This window comes from Nannobrachium achirus, assembly GCF_963921795.1.
Source record: "Nannobrachium achirus genome assembly, chromosome: 13".
NCBI lineage: Eukaryota > Metazoa > Chordata > Actinopteri > Myctophiformes > Myctophidae > Nannobrachium > Nannobrachium achirus.
In genome coordinates, this window is record NC_137833.1 from 37,563,352 (window position 1) to 37,582,846 (window position 19,495).

The 19,495-nt window shown below is 42.6% G+C and overlaps 1 protein-coding gene across 1 annotated transcript in view; it reads right to left on the reverse strand.

Moving 5' to 3' along the window:
- The window catches only part of LOC308296421 (regulator of G-protein signaling 7), a gene marked incomplete at its 3' end in the record, with an annotated part of 114,800 nt that overhangs the window by 30,946 nt on the left and 64,359 nt on the right, over positions 1–19,495 (reverse strand). Inside the window, exons 2-3 of the mRNA XM_080739707.1 lie at positions 18,164–18,260; positions 6,651–6,701 (exon numbers count right to left, since the gene is read on the reverse strand). Coding sequence (XP_080595833.1) covers positions 6,651–6,701; positions 18,164–18,260 — 148 coding nt within the window. The remainder of the gene's footprint in view (positions 1–6,650; positions 6,702–18,163; positions 18,261–19,495) is intronic.

Sequence of the window (19,495 nt, forward strand, 5' to 3'; positions counted from 1 at the left end):
TGTTATGCTGAAAAACAAATCACTGGGACCAATTAACATTGTTTCGTACAGTATTGTTACAAGCACAGCAGTAGTCTTGTGGTTGGAGTGTCCTGCTGTCCTAGTAATCTGCCTGAGTAGAATCATTAGTCTGTCCATGCCAGGCTAAGACTGTCCGTGTGTCCTGAGATTTGGAGGTCGGGGGCTCAATCCGTGTCAAACTAAAGACTATACAAAATGGTACCTATTGCTTCCCTGTTGGCACTCAGCATCAAGGATTGGATTGGGAGTAAGTCCCTGCATCATACTAGCAGCATGTCAAGGGGGTGTACTTGTAAATCAAGCTGCCTTGTGCTACAGAAACAGGAGATAGGGTCCTGACCTATTAGTCACAGACTACTTTTACAGGAATGTTACAGTAGACAAATGGAACGCCTTTCTTTTAAGTACATCATGCTGATTAAAACACATTACACGCTACTGCTGATTCCCAGTTAACAAAGGGTTCTTTCAGTAGTATACTGTACTGTACCTGCCTGGGGTTCTGGTACTCCTCTTCTAGTCTCCGTGTTACTACCAGCTTACTCCTTATTTAGATTTGTATTAGTATTCTTGCTACTTGCTACTATCTGGGTCTCTGGGGGTCTAAAGACAATCCTGAGGAACAACCTGATGATGTTATTGACTCGATAGTATGTAGAGACTAAAGAGAACGGGAAAAACATTGGTGGACATGAACTTAGAACTAGAACAACAAAGGCAATATAATTGACTGAGGATATATATATATATATATATATATATATATATATATATATATATATATATATATATTCAGTGCAGGTGCAAAACCTCAATCCATCCCAACAGACTTGGATAAAATCGTTTAAAAGGAACTTGGGAGAACTTGGGCAGTTTGGTTGTCTAATGAAAAGCTGCAGTGGGAGAACCCACATAGCAGAGTTACTTCTAGGATAGGATGGGATCATTTGGAATGTGTCCATTGATGCCATCATTAATATAGCAAAAAAGAGACTGACAATACAATTCCAGTCCACATCATAAGACTTTCCAATGTATACTGCAAGATCGTGTTTGTGATCACTGTTAGCAAAAGTATATCTATATCACATTTACAAGGAACTGCAGATTTAGGAAAAAAAGTGGGTAAATAAAGTGGGTAACGCTTTAAAATCCTTCGCAAACTGTTACCTAATAATTTTTTAACAAATTATTAAAATGTTTTAATTGTTGGTTAAGGATGTATAACTATGCCTTATGGACAGCAATATCTAGACCACCAATAGTTCATATTTAGACCCTTTTGGGCCTGTAACTCTTAAATGAACACTTGAGGATTTTACTGTGTAGTTTGGGGTTCCAGAGATGAAAACTAGCATCTTTATCAAATGGGGAACAGTGCCTTAATCCATATCAAACTGGGGGTCCTTGACATTAAAGAGTTTGAGAATTACTGTCCTAAAGGTATAAAAGTTACAGCAGTGAAATAAATGCATTCCGCTCTTTCTCCATATATACTGTAATAGCTTTGGTCTGGATTTTACCCTGAGCCACTTCAGGTTCTGGAGATAACTGAGTCCCTACCCAACGACACACACTTGCACCCACTTGCGCACATCCAGCTGCACGCAGTATGTACGTTAAAGACAACATACATGAGTGAGAGAGAGAAAGGGAAAGAAAATACAGGCAGAACATACATGATGCAGATACGCACACATGCATGCAGAGGCAGATATACACACACACACACACACACACACACACACACACACACACACACACACACACACACACACACACACACACACACACACGCACACGCACACACACACTCCCAAACCAAACACACACCCGTACACACAAAGGAACTGCAGAGGGTTGTTGAGTCAGCTATGTGAACAATACATCACTATGTGTGTGAATCACCCTACCACACCAAGGCACTGGAATGTACACATACATAAACAAAAAAGTGACAGAGACACATACTGTACACACGTACGCGCAGTCGCGCACACACAAACACTCTCAATAAATCAAGTGCAAGAACAATCAGATACTATGTTACCTCTACAAATGACACACACACACACACACACACACACACACACACACACACACACACACACACACACACACACACACACACACACACACACACACACACACACGCTGGTGCTATTGTACAGAGCTGTGCTGAGCACCCATGCGAGGCAGCAGGGGGTCCTGGACAGACACTGCTGTGTCCTCCCAGCAAGAGGGGACCGGCTGCTCAGAGCTGTGGATCTCAAACTTTGATATTTGAAGGACTACCCTTAACTTTCACAGTGTACAAATGGAACCAATTGGACCTGTTAGGGTCCATTTGGTTCCATTTGTACGCTGTCAAAGTTACAGACTTGTAAGGGTCAATTTAAACTTGTAAAGTTACCTAGAGAGTCCCTGAAATGCCATTATAGGCAAAAATGGTTAAAGCTCTGAGAGTGTAGTGTCCATTTTCACACTTGAGTTACATTAGCCCATTAAAACCAGGAAAGCATCTTTGTAATTTTAGATGTCTTTGGGTCGATTCATACCGTTATAAGGAGCCTAACTAATTTCGGTTCGGCACTAGGCAAACCCAAATATGGTTCGCATCCCCCGGTTCGGGGGGGCGTCAACCGACTAAATTCGGCTCTACGGTTCTGACGAAATGTTGTGACCTCCCGACTTAATTTCGGTACTCAGCGGTGTCTTCTCATTCATTCAGCCCGGCTTCACGTTCATATTCTCGGCTGTGAATCCAAGGAAACAGCGGTTGTTTGGGAGGGAGACACGCCGACTTCCAAATGCTTGTGTGGCCGTGTATTGGGCTTCGCAGAGCGGACACAAGTCAGCTGGCTCTCACTCTGGCTGGAGACGAAGAGTGGTGGACTGGGAGGCGCGCACGCGACAGACACAGTGACACACACACACACACACACACACACACACACACACACACACACACACACACACACACACACACACACACACACCTTTGCTGCGTGTATCGCTAACGCGTCGCCGACCGTTTTAAAGACAAAAGAAGAGCTTAAACACAACTTTGCTTATTGCTATTTGCTAGTGCTCCGTGTTGATAGGTTTTCCACGACGAGTTGTGACTGTGTGATGGTGATGACATGCATGCAGCAAGGGAGGCGGCACGTCTATAATGTGAGCTTGTAGATTAAATGTTTTTGACAGAGCTCGATCGAGCGTTTGTGAATGTGAGTGAGAGAGAGAGAGGAGACCCCGCTGGTGCTGCTACTCACTCACTGGACCTCCAGTCATTCAGCGTGCAGCGCAAGGGCAAGTCAAATATATGTCCGTCCTGCAATAGCCTGATTTCAGACTCTGCGCTGGAGCTTAAGAGTCTGAGCCTGAGCCATTGTGTTGAGATTTCAAAGGGGAGGGGATTTAAAATTTGAAATTCCCAATCACAAGCGATCTGGTGGGAGGGTTGTGTTTGACTTTTGCACACAAAACAATCCCTCCTCCCCCTCCCCTCAATGACATGCACCCAACAGGTCAGTGTCTTTGATGTTTCACTGATTAGAGAGAATCACTAATGAGCTACTCGACACTTGTATGGCTCAATCAATGCCTGCAGTTCGGAGTCCTTTTGAAGTTCAAAGGGAGCAATTAAGAACTCTGGTGAGCCACGCAGCCACCCCTCCCTCCACTGTTTCTGTAGATTTTTTTCCGTCTTGCTTTGAATTCATTGGTCGGTTCGCCAAGATACGGCTTTGAACCGAATCAAGAGACTCGTCATATGACATATCCAGACCAAGAGATGCAGTTCACTCAGAGAGTGGGCGGGTCTATTGGCTGGAGCCAGGCTAGTCCTGCAATGCTCATTCATCGGCCACAAACGTTGTCATGCCACGGACCTCCAATATTTACAAGCAACTTCGGCACTAGCCGTTAAGAAAGTATGGATGAACTCCCCCCGAACCTAAATAATTTCGGGTCGGGGAGCACTCCCGAACCAAAATTAGTTAGGCTCCTTATAACGGTATGAAACGACCCTTAGGCTATTCAAAATTGTTTGAATTTGTGCAAACCTTTGAATATATAAAATATTTTGAGACGGCCAAATACATATATAATTTTGGGGCAACTTCTCATGAAAAAGATTGAGCACCACTGATACAGCAACATACGTTTTTCTGAAGGGTTTCCAATCTCTCTCTCTCTCTCTCTCTCTCTCTCTCTCTCTCTCTCTCTCTCTCTCTCTCTGTCTCTCTCTCTCTCTCTCTCGGGCAGAAACCTTGTATCTCCAAGTTTCAGATTTGTACGTTTTTTTGTAAAGTCCTGTGAAGCCCTGCTTCGTCATACAAGACTAGTCGCACAAAATAGTGAAAATAGCTGATCTACAAGCACACAACGCTTGTAGATCTGCTATTTTCACTATTTTAAATCATTTTTTAGATGATAAATACAAAACGAACGGTTTTGGACATACAAGGTTTCCACCCGAAAACAACGATATTGTCAACCTAAACGGGACTACAGTGGAAAGTGAATTTAACTTCAGGTTCCTCTTGGTCAGCGACCTAAACTGCTCACTTCATCTGGGCACCATTGTTAAGGAATGGCTCACTGCTTGGTATGGAAAATGTTCCTCTCACGACCGCAAGCCAAGGTGAAGTGGTTAAAACAGGACTGTGCTGCCAGCCATGCAGGACCTTTAGACCCAGACGGTGGCACAGTGAAGATGTTGTCATGCTGGCTTTCTCAATCACCATTAACAAAGGCCAAGGGCAAGCTAATGAACGAGATGGCGTCTATACCTGCCTCTATCATGGCTAGCGCTATACTACCTTCTCCAGGGGAAAGAGAACCAATATGAATATTTTTATTGTGGGTGTTGATCGGGTGGAGGGGGAACTGACAACGTTGATTATCAGCAGCTGCTTTGATTGTCTATAAGTGATTAATTCTCCCACCTTTTGTAATACGTTTGTTTTCATTATTGAATCATATTCTGCAATATGTAAGAATTTCTCGAAAGACTTCTGCATCACAGAAATAAAATTACATGCTGCCTACAAAATGGTTGATATAATATTTCACTCAGACAGTTCGGACACGTATAAGAAGTGGCAGGGCAAGCGCCACAAGGGTGCGTGGGCGACCATGACAACAGAAGGGTGACATATGATAGGTGTGCGGGCTGCATACTGTAGTTCTGTTATAAGTACCTGTACTGCACTTCTGCACCACAGTACAGTTTCTACAGGCAGCCTGTGGCCAGCAGCTTCCGAAACCTGGATCCTCGCAATGTACACACATGTATAAACACATAATATATATTACTAGAGGGTCGCGGCCCTTCGGGCCGCTCCCATCTAGTTAAAAAAAATAAAAAAAAAAGTAAAAAAAATAAAATAAAAAAAAAGTTAAAAAAGAAAAAAAAATTGTGGCGGAACTATTGTGCCGCAGCGCAAGTTTCCGATCGGACATATTTGACCGCCGGACCCACTGGAGAGAAGTGACTGTTATGCCTCTGCTATTTCTCTGCACTCACTGTGGAGGCAGCAGCAGCAGCACGCACATGCAAACACAGTGGTGTCAAATTTCACTGCTACTCAAAGATTTGCCATTTCAGATCATGACAAGTGACAAGCCAGTGGGCCAATTACTGTACATGAGTTATATTTCGTCGTTGTCGGGTGAAAACCTTGTATGTCCAAAACCGTTTGTTTTGTATTTATCATTTTAAAAATGATTTAAACTAGTTAAAACAGCCGATCTACAAGCACACAACTGCTGTTTTCACTACTTTTGTGCAACGGCCTTGTATGATGAAGCAGGGCTTTGCTTTGCGAAAAAATGTATACATTTGAAACTTGGAGGATATGAGGTTTCTGCCCGAAAGTGACGGTTTACTTTGTTGGCCGCCCAGCCCCCAAAATGTAACGAAGGCCGACATTTTATTTTTAATTTTTTCCTAATGGCCGGCCTGGACCGGCCGGGAATGAACCGGCCGTTCGGGAGTTGTCCCGCTTTTCCAAATGGCCAGCACGTCCCTGCCAGGACCCAAGCGGTAACACTGTTTGAGTCTGCAGGGCTAGTGTAGCCCATCTCAAATGTGGAGTCGGCAGGCATCTTGCAGTCTACAATTGCCTTGAACTGTGTTTGGCCACTTTGTTGGAAGACAGGCCTATTCTATCTCTTGGTTTCATTAGGGCTAATCTATTGACTCTTCTCGTTACCCTTTTTGCCTAGAAGGTCTCATGCATGAGTTTGTCTTAAAGCGAGAATTAAAGAGCCGCAGTGATAGCCAGATAAGACTTAGGGTGAGCAGTTTTTTTGCTTTATACTATTCAACTTAAAATATATTAACTTTTCATTTTATAATCTGGAATAAAGCGAACATTTTACATGATAGGGTATATTACTAAACTAGATTATTTGATTTGATACATTTTATGTTGATCAATTAATGGATTCATAATTTCACCAGAGCATAGATTATTCCTTCACCCCTATTTGGATTCTTTCCCGTGCGTGCACTCTGGAACTTAGCAACAGAACACTGCTTCTCCATCCACCCTATTGGATGAAGACTTTTCTTCATCAGCTCACTCAAATGATAACATGACTCTCCGCCGGTGCGTTACCTTGGTCTTCGATGTTTAGATTCTTGAGCATCCACTGCACAATTTCTGAACCTGGAACAAAACAAAATGAAATATGTATCACCGGTGTGCAGTCAAGATAGCCAAACATTTTTGCATTGAAATGGAAGGCAAAACAGTTGCATCTCCTCCTGACCCTGACCCTGCCCACCTTAACTCATTATAGTTTACTGCATGCTCGCTCTTCTCGTCTAGCACCGTGTGGGTAGATAATAGGCCATCCAGTGCCAGATATACTCTTCCCACACCCCCTCCAAGCCACCTCTCCTTGGCTTTACCCCATTAATACAAATGTCCATTGTGGCACAAGGGCATGCTGAAGTACCCATTGTATAACAACATAATTTGTCTGAGCCAATTCCAAGATGCAGTAGTCTGTTTTGTGGTTACAAGCCTAGTTCAGACCAAAGATTTACGACGAGACATAACCGTTTAAGCCAGGGGTCTTCAACAGGGGGTCCGGAACCCCTAGGGGGTCCTCAGAGTTACTACAGGGGGTCCTCCAAATCTTTGTATGACAGAAACCTTTTTCCTCCTTTTTTTATATTAACCACTTGAGCCCTAGCATCCATATTCTGAGAACTTTAGCCAAAAATAGCCGATCTACCAAAAAGCTCTACAAAGCTCTACAAGCTCTACAAGCTCACAACGCCTCACGCTGCGAGGCGTTGTGAGCTTGTAGATCGGCTATTTTCGGCAAAGTTCTTTGGTGTAGAGGGGAAAAAAAGCTGACTAAGTACAGAGTGAAAGGTCAAGTTTATTAAAGGACCTACACCATGAATTTTCACTTTTTCTATTTTAAAACCTTTTTTTGGGGTCCCACTGGCACCTTCTATCCTCACAAAGTCCTATTTCTGACCGTTGTGTCTTTCTCTGGTTTTGGGCAGACAGAGATGAAAAGCTTTCCACGGGTTCTCAGAACAGTGCTGTTCTGAGAGTTGACGAGAGTGACGTCACTCTCGGATTCCCGTTTTTTTTTCAGAGTCAAAAATTATTTTTTTTCAAAACTTTTTTTTTTCAAAACTTTTTTTTTTTCAAAAAAAAATGCAATGCAGTCAAAAAAATTTTTTTTTTCAAAAACATTTTTTTTTTCAATTTTTTTTTTCAAAACTTAAAAAAAAAAAAAAAATTTTTCAAAACTTTTTTTTTCAAAAACTTTTTTTTTTCAAAAAACTTTTTTTTTTCAAAAAACTTTTTTTTTTTTCAAAAAACTTTTTCTTTTTCAAAAAACTTCTTTTTTTTCTGGAACAACCCCACTAGATGCGCCCCTGAGCAAACAGAGGCCGTTTTGGTATTGCAGCTGGAGAGCCTCATTATAGTAGAGCTAGTACAAATAAAAAGAATGGTCAGAGTGTTTTTTGAGGGTTAAAACCTGTCTAAGACTCAATTTTGAGCATATATTTATACAAAAAATATAGTTTTAAAAGCATGGTTTAGGCCCTTTAAGTATTGACGGTTCAAGTGGTTAAATATCTGAAAACAAACAATAATTGACATGATTCCAGAATACACTGATGATCGTGCTGTCAAACAATGAAACTATATGGAATCTATGAAGAGGTTGTGGGGGTCCCTGCTTCATCTCTCTCTCAACTAAGGTGTTCTTGGCCTTAAAACATTGAAGACCCCTGGTTTAAGCGCTACCTATGTGCTCACAGCACAGTTAGTTGCGCACTATGGATGGAACGTGTTGTGAGCTCCATCATACATACATCGAGAGCTTATAAGCTACTGTAATGGCTACATTGGATCTTTGCAACACATGTTCTTTTATTCCATTTCCTGAAAAGTAATAGTTTTGGTTTTGTGTTCGTTTTGTGCCTGACGATAAAATAGAAGTACCCAGGGGGCAAACCAGCCTTTTTTTAGGAAACCTGCATTTGCCCCGACATACAAAGTTGTCCACCAGAAATATTATCTATGACCCAGTAGGATCACAACCTATATGGACAACCCGGTCAATTTGTACAACAAAGTCCAATATGGCCGCCTCATTAGCCCCTATTAGTTTTAATGGGGGGTGAATAGGGCACAATTTTAAACTGAGGGATATTTCCACGAAACTTCACAGGTTGATCAATGGTATACATATGAACATTTTTTGTATTGCAAGTTTCCATGAAATCCAATATGGCCGCCACAATATGGCCGCCATAATGTAAGGATCCAGAAATAGGTTTTGCCTCTAACTTCTGAACCAGATGAGCTAGAAACGCAAACTTGGTGTCTATTTCATGGTGTCTGACCATGGGAGACTCAATGGAATAGCAAATTTTATTATTGGGTGTGTCTGGACCTTTATTGTGCATAGTTGCAAGATGGTGGACTCCCAAAATAGTGCTTTAACATCATTTCTACCATGATTGTTGACTGCCTTTGCAAATACAAGCAATATGAATCCATTTGCTAAGATTTATGGCACAGAAGGGACTTATACCTGTATTATTCTTGAGTTTGTTGTCAAAATGGCTGTAAACGAGATATTATATTTCCTGTCCGATTCTACTGTATGTAGTTGTAGCAATGACTTCAGATAAAATCAGAGACCAAAACAAATAATTTTTTAATTTAAAAAAAAAGAAAAAAAGAGAGAGATTATCTCAATGAAATGAATGCAACTGCCTTTTTGGGTCTTTCACACATAGACATGCACATGCTTTCCAACAACTTCAGCTTCAGGGATATTATAATGAACACATGATTAAAACAGGCTGCATTATAATGCAAATAATTACTAGTCACTATCACTGTTATGTGTACCTATCCTGCTGCATCTTGTCTCCAGTCCTTGGCAACGACACCCCAAGTAGCATGCAATTCCCTTTTTCGCACATGAACAGTTTTTCTGGCAGCCTTTGATACAGCTACATGATATTGCCTTGTCCATTGATATAGGCCAGGCTGGCTCTGTAGATGGACAGGGGACTGCATTCCCATCACTGAGAGACCATCCATATTCAGTGAAGCAAGGGATGTCTGGCTTCGCGGTGTGTGCCGTTTTATCTATTATGGCTGCTAGAGCAGCTCTTTTCAGGTGCAGGCCAAAGGCATTTTCTGTAGGTGGCAGCAGCTTCAACAGGGTTGATCGGTTATTTAGGAACTTGTACACTCTCAGCTTTGCCAGGTCAAAGTCCTCCGAATGGTCAGCTTTTGATGCATATACAGCTATTGTGAGGTCTCTAGCCTGATTCTTGACATCCTCTGAGAGGGAATAAGAGGAATTTTCACCAAACTCCTGAAGTGCAGGGAGATCTAGACCCATGCTGGTCTTGAACCATGCCTTCTTTCCAGTGAAAAAGGGATAGCTGGTGGTAACTCTGCCACTCAGGCTGTGAATAAAGGGCAGGGCACGACACTGTGCGAGTCCAAGGGCTGAGACCATGTGATGGATAGGAAGATATGCATCCTGCTCTGTTCTCACCCACAGCTCTGGAAGGTCTAGGAGGTGGGTGGCAGCATGATAGGCACATGATGATGATGTCTGTGCTATTAGCATGGATGACAACTCTGTCAACTTTGTGAGCCTGGACACTGTAGATGGTGTGTAGAATTACCCTTGTGTCGGCCTCCTGTTGTGTTGACTCTAGTGCAGGGACATCAACAACACACCCTCCTTGATCACCACACTCCTTGTCTCTCATGCTGCCACCCACCTCCTAGACCTTCCAGAGCTGTGGGTGAGAACAGAGCAGGATGCATATCCTCCTATCCATCACATGGTCTCAGCCCTTGGACTCACACAGTGTCGTGCCCTGCCCTTTATTCACAGCCTGAGTGGCAGAGATACCACCAGCTATCCCTTTTTCACTGGAAAGAAGGCATGGTTCAAGACCAGCATGGGTCTAGATCTCCTGCACTTCAGGAGTTTGGTGAAAATTCCTCTTATTCCCTCTCAGAGGATGTCAAGAATCAGGCTAGAGACCTCACAATAGCTGTATATGCATCAAAAGCTGACCATTCGGAGGACTTTGACCTGGCAAAGCTGAGAGTGTACAAGTTCCTAAATAACCGATCAACCCTGTTGAAGCTGCTGCCACCTACAGAAAATGCCTTTGGCCTGCACCTGAAAAGAGCTGCTCTAGCAGCCATAATAGATAAAACGGCACACATCGCGAAGCCAGACATCCCTTGCTTCACTGAATATGGATGGTCTCTCAGTGATGAGAAGGCAGTCCCCTGTCCATCTACAGAGCCAGCCTGGCCTATATCAATGGACAAGGCAATATCATGTAGCTGTATCAAAGGCTGCCAGAAAAACTGTTTGTGTGCGAAGAAGGGAATTGCATGCTACTTGGGGTGTCGTTGCCAAGGACTGGAGACAAGATGCAGCAGGATAGGTACACATGACAGTGATAGTGACTAGCAATTATTTGCATTATAATGCAGCCTGTTTTAATCATGTGTTCATTATAATTTCCCTGAAGCTGATGTTGTTGGAAAGCATGTGCATGTCTATGTGTGAAAGACCCAAAAAGGCAGTTGCATTCATTTCATTGAGATAATCTCTCTCTTTTTTTCTTTTTTTTTTTAAATTAAAAAATAATTTCTAAGATACATTGTTTTGGTCTCTGATTTTATCTGAAGTCATTGCTACAACTACATACAGTAGAATCGGACAGGAAATATAATATCTCGTTTACAGACATTTTGACAACATGCAAACTCAAGAATAATACAGGTATAAGTCCCTTCTGTGCCATAAATCTTAGCAAATGGATTCATATTGCTTGTATTTGCAAAAGCAGTCAACAATCATGGTAGAAATTATGTTAAAGCTCTATTTTGGGAGTCCACCATCTTGCAAATATGCACAATAAAGGTCCAGACACACCCAATAATAAAATTAGCTATTCCATTGAGTCTCCCATGGTCAGACACCATGAAATAGACACCAAGTTTGCGTTTAGCTCATCTGGTTCAGAAGTTAGAGGCAAAACCTATTTTCTGGGTCCTTACATTATGGCGGCCATATTGTGGTGGCCATATTGGATTTCATGGAAACTTGCAATACAAAAAATGTTCATATGTATACCATTGATCAACCTGTGAAGTTTCGTGGAAATATCCCTCAGTTTAAAATGTTGCCCTATTCACCCCCCATTAAAACTAATAGGGGGCTAATATTGAGGCGGCCATATTGAACTTTGTTGTACAAATTGACCGGGTTGTCCATATAGGTTGTGATCCTACTGGGTCATAGATAATATTTCTGGTGGACAACTTTGTATGTCGGGGCAAATGCAGCACACCTTCCTTTGCCCCCTAAAGTGGGGAGCATTAAAGAGGTGGTGCCATAGTTTTGTACTTTCTTCTGTTTTGTATGTGTCTATGGAGTTAACATTACTCTAATAAACCCCCAAGTATGGTTATAATATGCAAATATGTCTTCCCTGTGTATTTTTGGTTTCTTCATGAAGCTGAAATACACCGCTTTAATGTCATCATAAAATCATCCCCTCCCCTTTTTACTATGGGTGCTTTCGAAAATGCACACTCAGCGCACAAACGACACCATCTTGTCTTTGTTCATTCGGAGCACTTGGTGCGTTGTCGTTCGAAAATCCAGTGCGCTGCACCCCCCGGTATGCTCAGTGCACCCACTGACCGACCCTACTTTGACAGTGTGCATCTGGCAAGAGAAAGCACTGTTCAGTGTGTCCTACAACAGCAGACAGGAAGACACAGACTGCTTGCACGAGGTGCAAGAAGCTCATCTGCCTCACATGCAGTCCGTGTATGTGAAGCATGTGCTTCCTATTGTATACGTACAAGTGTACATTCATATGTGACGTGTGTTCACATGTTCACACGTGTGTTATTTTCCACTTTTATTTTACATGAATTTCAGCAATCAGTAAAAACGCCTAGCTCTTTCTGTATTTACTGATGTAGCAAAGCATAAATGCAAACATTTACCATACATATCATATGAATTGTTTGGAATTGAGACAAAGTCAATGTATGATGATGATTTGTTAAGTTAAAATGTATATTAGTAGCATATTGTTTTTTAAACCAAATATCCCAAATGACCCACGAACAGAACCAAGATGAAGTGAATCCGAACAGAAATTAAGGGTTAACTGGTCCTTCGTATTAAGCCACACTGAGTGCACTCTACAACGTCACCGCCCACTGGACTCATTAAACTGAGCACACACCCGGTGCACGTGTGAACGCATCCTATACAGCAACACTGTGGTTGTGGCTAACTTCAGCTGGGTCACCACCACCTGAAAAAAATCCTTCTCCAAGTATACTGTAATCATAATACATGATGATCATGTTGTTTGAGGGGGGAAAAAATCACTGCACCCTGTCTTTAAGGAATTCATCTAGAAATGAAAGTGTCTAAGCATGAGTCATTTCCACGTCACAACAAACATGTTAGCAGCTTCTGCCCTGCAGGCATCCATACCCTCACACAACATTTGACATGGGCGTTCAGGCTAAATTTACCATCCAAGCTATTATCGCTGTCTATCATGTTGACAGGTGCAGCAGTTAAGTGGGCGACTGGAGGCTGGGGAGATGCACCACAAGTGTGAACATGAGAGGGACAAGGTCAAAGGAGGACACATGGTGAGACAGACGCTCTCCATCATTATAGTACTGTCCCTTTCTCTCTTTGCCTCTCCATGTCTTTAATCTGCGCCTGTTTTTGCTTTCTTTGTATGCGAGATTGTACTTTTCTTTTTTTTACAATTATTAACCCCAAGGGGGGAATTCAATTTCAGCTTCACTCAGCTGGTGGCTGCTCAGATGATTTTGACGTGCGCTCGCAGGATCGTTGTCAGGGTTAAGTGTCTTGTCAAGGGCCCTTCTAATTACCTGACGGCATCTCTACCCACGAGCTAAAGCTGACCATATCCCAGATGGGTCCGTTTGTTTGCATATAGATAGAGAGTATGCGTGTGACAACATCATCATACCCGGAAGTTATGCGGGAACACCTACTGAGTGGCAAAATAACTACTTTCTGGCCTTGACAGCCCATTCATACAAACAGAAAAGTCCTATTGATTGCATTAAACAACGTTAAACTCACTTTGCCACTCACTTTGCCACTCGATTTGCCATTCACTTTATGCATGCGCATACCCTCTATTACGCACAGTACAGTAGTGTAAAGTAACTAAGTACATTTACTTAAGTACTGTACTTAAGTACAGTTTTGAGGTATTTGTACTTTACTTGAGAATTTCCAATTTCCAGTACTTTTACTTCTACTCTACTACATTTCGAATCCAAATATTGTACTTTTACTCCACTACAATTATTTTGAAAACTTCTTTGCAGATCTAAATTACAATATTATAAAACATACATAAACCACTTAAGCCTGATTTTATACGGTGGCCATTTGAAAATAGCCGATCTACAAGCTCACAACGCGCTTGTTGTGAGCTTGTAGATCGGCTATTTTCAAACATTTAGTACTTTTACTTTTGGTAATTGAAGTACTTATTGATGCCAATACATTCATACTTTCACTCAAATACATTTTGAATTCTGGACATTTTTGAGTTCTGGACATTTACTTGTAACGGAGTACATCTACAGTGCAGTATTGATACTTTTACTTAAACAAATGTGAGTAGGCCTACTTTTTCCACCACTGTTACAGTATGAACTGGGCAGATTAATGAGGGGATCTCTGCTGTCTTAATGGAAGCAGCTGCAGTGAACACGGACCGCATAACTAGATGGCTTTAGCTGGGGATTAGTTTCATCATTAATACAACCCCCGTTTTCATACTTTGGTGATGTGATGTGATGACCCAATTCCAGTGATAGAGCTTAAATGAGATGTGTGAGGTAATCCCCTAACAAGCCTGTTCTCCAGATTGATTAAAAATAATTCTCATGCTGTAGTTTGGACAGTGTGTGTGTGTGTGTGTGTGTGTGTGTGTGTGTGTGTGTGTGTGTGTGTGTGTGTGTGTGTGTGTGTGTGTGTGTGTGTGTGTGTGTGTGTGTGTGTGTGTGTGTGTGTGTGTGTGTGTGTGTGTGTGCGTGCGTGCGTGCGTGCGTGCGTGCGTGCGTGCAGTAATGATAACAAATATACAAGCTCACAGCATGTCTCTTTTGTGCTGCACTGCGGATTTGTATCTGCTATTTTTGAAATTTCTTTAGACAAATATTGAAAATGAGAATTTTGATATAATTATTATTTTTTTTTTTGCATAAATCTGAGTTTGAGAAATACTGATTTAAGAAGGAATTTGTGGACTCTGCCTCAGCCAGGTCTTAATGGGTTAATCACAGATAGACAACATGTCTTCCCCTGCTTCTGACTGAACACGACAGTTCTTCCTATAGTCTCTTGTGGATTTCTGAGTGCCTGGTACACCCGCACAAGCCAACATGCACAAAAAAGGTTGGGAAAAGGGGAGAGAGAGAAAGAGCATGCAATCGCACTCAGAAGATGATGTGAGAGCTGTGTTGATTTCGTTGACTAAAACTATGACGAAAAATGTTTGTCGACTGGGTTTTTTTCACTGACGAAAACAAAATAAAAACGAAATAAAAACTAAGCTGTGATGACTAAAACCAAGACTAAATATATTGACGATTTCATAACAAAATAAAAACTAGACTAAAACGTTAGGGAAATTGACTAAAACTAAATTACATTTTATTCAAAAGACGATGACTAAAACTAAATCAAAATTTGCTGTCAAAAACAACACTGTGAGAGTGGCAGAGTGCACAATCTTTGTTCCCTGAGGTGTGGAGCACTGCAGTCAATGTTGCAGGAATTCCCCTCACATCACATTTCACAACATGATATCAACATACATTTGCAGGGCCTGTCACCATTGCGATGCCATAAGGCAATACAGGGGAGAACGCATCCCGAGGCATTTTACCCACTCTTGGCCATTCATCTAGACCTGCAATCTGTACGTTTCATGTCCTACCCTGGTATTGGAACCCTGGTCTCCCAGGAGAAGGCACTCTTCCCATACATAATCCCTGCATGGCCAGGGGAGATATTGATATTGTTCTTATGAGCTTCAGGCAGGGCTATTCAACCAGGAGTTGTCCTATCCAACACCAAGGTCTAAATGTCTCCATGGAAGTGTAGAAAGGCCACCTCCAACCATGCACTGCAGATGTGTCGAATTTTGCAACCGTCAGGTCGCAGTTACTATCAAAACCTCCACCGGCTGTCAGTCAGTCTGTCAGTCAGTCTGTCCGTCATGTCACGTCACACTTTGCACACACAATTCTTGGATAGCAAATCACAACCTCCGCCCCTGATTTCTCACATGGCCGTCCTCTAGCGCCACCATCAGGCCAATTTTTGCAAAACACATTTCTGGACACTGCTCCTACAGATTTTGGCCGAAAATCATGCAAAGCGGTACACAGTATCTCTAAAGTCATGTTATCAACATGGATTCGTCCCATTTTATTCCCTCCTGATTCGCTACGATTGCCTTCTAAAGTTTTTGTATGCGACGTGACGGTCGCTTATCTCCCGATTAGGGAGCCTTACTGGTGCATTAATACATTGACGGCTGTTTTTGTTTAAACTAGTTTTTTACATTATGTGACTTCAGGTGAGAGCAGGTGAGGGCAGTATAGCCTACTCTCAAAACCAAAATCTGTTTTTATAAATCACAGTGAAATCACAAGCAGTTCCTGTAATGTGCGGTTCAGAATGAAGGTTAGGCGTTTGTTTTAAGTTGCACAGCACAGGCACACCATCTCCCTACTGGCTGTCCTACATGACTGTCAGGCTTGGGGAGTGGGCTTACCTATAGTCACCAAGCAGGTGTTAGGGCTGATGCATACTCCACTTTTAGAGACAAATTTATTTCGGTTCGGTTCGGAGAGTCCCACAATCTCAGCAGCACCAAACAGCCGAATTAATGATATACATACTGTAGTTTGGACAAAGCCGAACCGAAATAGATTTGTCTCTAAAAGTGGATTATGCATCTGCCCTTAGTTTGAAAGGGGGTGTGCCAGAGTCTTTAGGGAGTCTATTCGAGACAGGTGTCGTTAGGAGTTTGAAAACAAATGTCTGAGTGTCGCAACAGAGATATGCAGTAAGAGACAATAGATATGCTGTTGAGGATGCTTCCATCCTCAACAGCAGAGTGGAATTTATCCACATTTTTGACAATTGCTTTTTTCAAACTCTAGTAAAGTTACCAGTGCATATTATTCATTACCCTTCCTCCATAATAAAAATCACACCCAGTGTGAAGTGAGCGGTGCTATTTATGAGTCCGAAAAGTCTTGCATACGGACAAAACCAGATGAAGGAGCTTAGCTGCTTCCAGGAGCACCACTCAAAAAGGAGGTCAATTTAAAAGTATTAAACGTATGTTGAAAATGAAAAACCAAGAACCTACCAAGAACTACATTGACTATGCAGAATCTATAGAATCTATAGGCCTACTAGGCGTAGGCATAATGTGTTGATAATGAGTTTTGTGTTTGACAATTGTGCACCTGCTTCTAATGATATCAACGCACTTAATGCGAAATATTCACGTGCTTTCAGACTCTTCAATGCAGAGGTATCCATAGATACAGCATACTAGTATCTCACCAATGCAGAGAAGTATCTCACCAAGGCAGAGATATTAGTAGTAAAATGACGACATCTAGTGGTCAACCTCAGAGGAGCGCAAAAATAAAACCTGAGGTGACTCCCAGCCTCGAACCAGATGCCAAGTGTGCTCTGTTCCCCAGTGTAATGCTCCACGCCACTGACCCTGACGGAGCGGCGCGGTATTGGGCGCCGATGAGCCCCGTGAGTCGCCACCGAGGCGAGCGCTAGCGAGCCGAGTTGCCGCGACGAGCGGTGCGAACGGCGCCCAATCCCACTCAGCCGCGTTACCGAGTTATGTGCCGTTATGGACAGAATAGTAAATATTCAGTCCCTCACTATCAACATCTACCCCACTATCCACGTCATAGATATCCACGTCATAGATAAATGCACAAAAAAGGAGTCACTTCATCCGTTCATTAGCTCAGTCAGTAGAGCACGGATGCAACAAACCCACGGTTTGGGTTCGATTCCCCTGAGGGGACTAATATTCAAGGCGAGAGATATCGGCGCATGCGTACTTCAAAGTAGATACTCCTCCGTGGATACACTGTGGATACTATCTGCGTTCAAACGTCTGAAAAAGGATGATAAAGTCCGGTTGAATGCGAAGATACCAGTCGAAGCGGGTGAATTGTGTTTGTTGAGTGCTCGTACAAGGCACCGCAGAGAAATCGATCCTATCTCCATAGGGGTGGGCAGGTACTGTAACCCTGCTCCACACGGACACCCTCTAAATGAGACTTTCGTGACATTCTGGTTTTGTCTGTGTGCTACGCAAGCAGACATCTCTCTAAATGGCTCCAATGATTTGTTTGACAGGTACTGAATGTTGGCCGCTTACTGGGTGGGAGTTAAACAGAGGCTCGGAGAGGAGAGAATTGTAGAGGAGAAGGAGACTAGACATACATAGCAGGAAACTTACCTGAAAAAACACTGGGTATCTTGGATAGAAAACTTTTCACTGTGCGGATAGGGATTCCGTTTTTGTCGTCCTGCATGCGGGCTATTACGTCCTCCATCTGACCACAGAGGGATGGTAAGAGTGAGAGAGGGGGGAGGAGGGAAGAGAGAGAGAAAAAAATAGATTTGAGTCACCTTGCCTGGATGAATGAGGGAGAAAACCAGACAGTTAGAAATGGGTTCAAGTGTGGTTCAGACACGTCTCTTGAGAAAACTCAGGAGCTGGAGAGGGCGTTGGTGACTAATGCCTGGTCATACATTTCCTTTCTTTCTTTCTTTCTTTCTTTCTTTCTTTCTTTCTTTCTTGACAACCATTGTGAAGGAATTCTGTCATTGTGAGTCAGAATCGATATTGTTGAACTATGCATCATGTTCACTGTGGCTTCCCACCAAAGACAACTGCTGTCAACGTTCTGGAAGTGTTAGACAGTTTAGCTTTTTTCAAACTCTAGTTACCAGTGTATGCATTACACTCGAGGGGGGCACTCGCCCTTACTGTTACACTCTGTCAAGAGTCCAAAAACTGAGCTCATTTTGACAGAACCTAATGACCACATCTTTGGCTGACATAGTCACACATAGACTATAAATGCAAAATGTAAAATTGTCTTAATTTATATAGCACATTTCTAGCCAACTAGTGTACTGTAGACTTAGTGCTTTACTACACATTCACCCACACACACACACGATGAACTTGAATGCAGGGTGCCTGCATACTCATTGAGAGTACTGTAGCTAGGGGTTTAGTGTCTTTCTCACTCCATGAAGCCAGGAGATGGGGATCGATCTGGGAAACATCCGATTCCAAGACAGCCACTCTACCGAGTCCTGAGCCACTGCCGCCCAAACACAAAACACATATACACACAAAGGCCCGTCACTGGGACAGAAATGTGCTGGAATTGTATCCGCTGCCCTGTGACTTGGCAGTGGCACAGCAAAGCAGTCCCGCTTCCAAGAACAGACCGAACGGAGCAGAGCAGAGCGGACAGCAGAGCCTGGCCGTGATACGTACAGACAGACAGATGCCAAGAGATCTCCCCAAACTCCTTCCTCTGGCATTTAAGTACAGTAAAAATATCACACACATGGACACGCCAACGCGTGATCAGTTGCATACTGTAGAAGCACACAGACGTACACACACACACACACACACAGAGTCAAACGATTTGGTGATATTTATAGACATTGGAATACACACACACAAAACACACAGCAAACACAAGTGCTGTATATGACTTGCTGCTTAGCCCATCTGCTCCATAGCCCACTGGTTACCAGAGGGAGC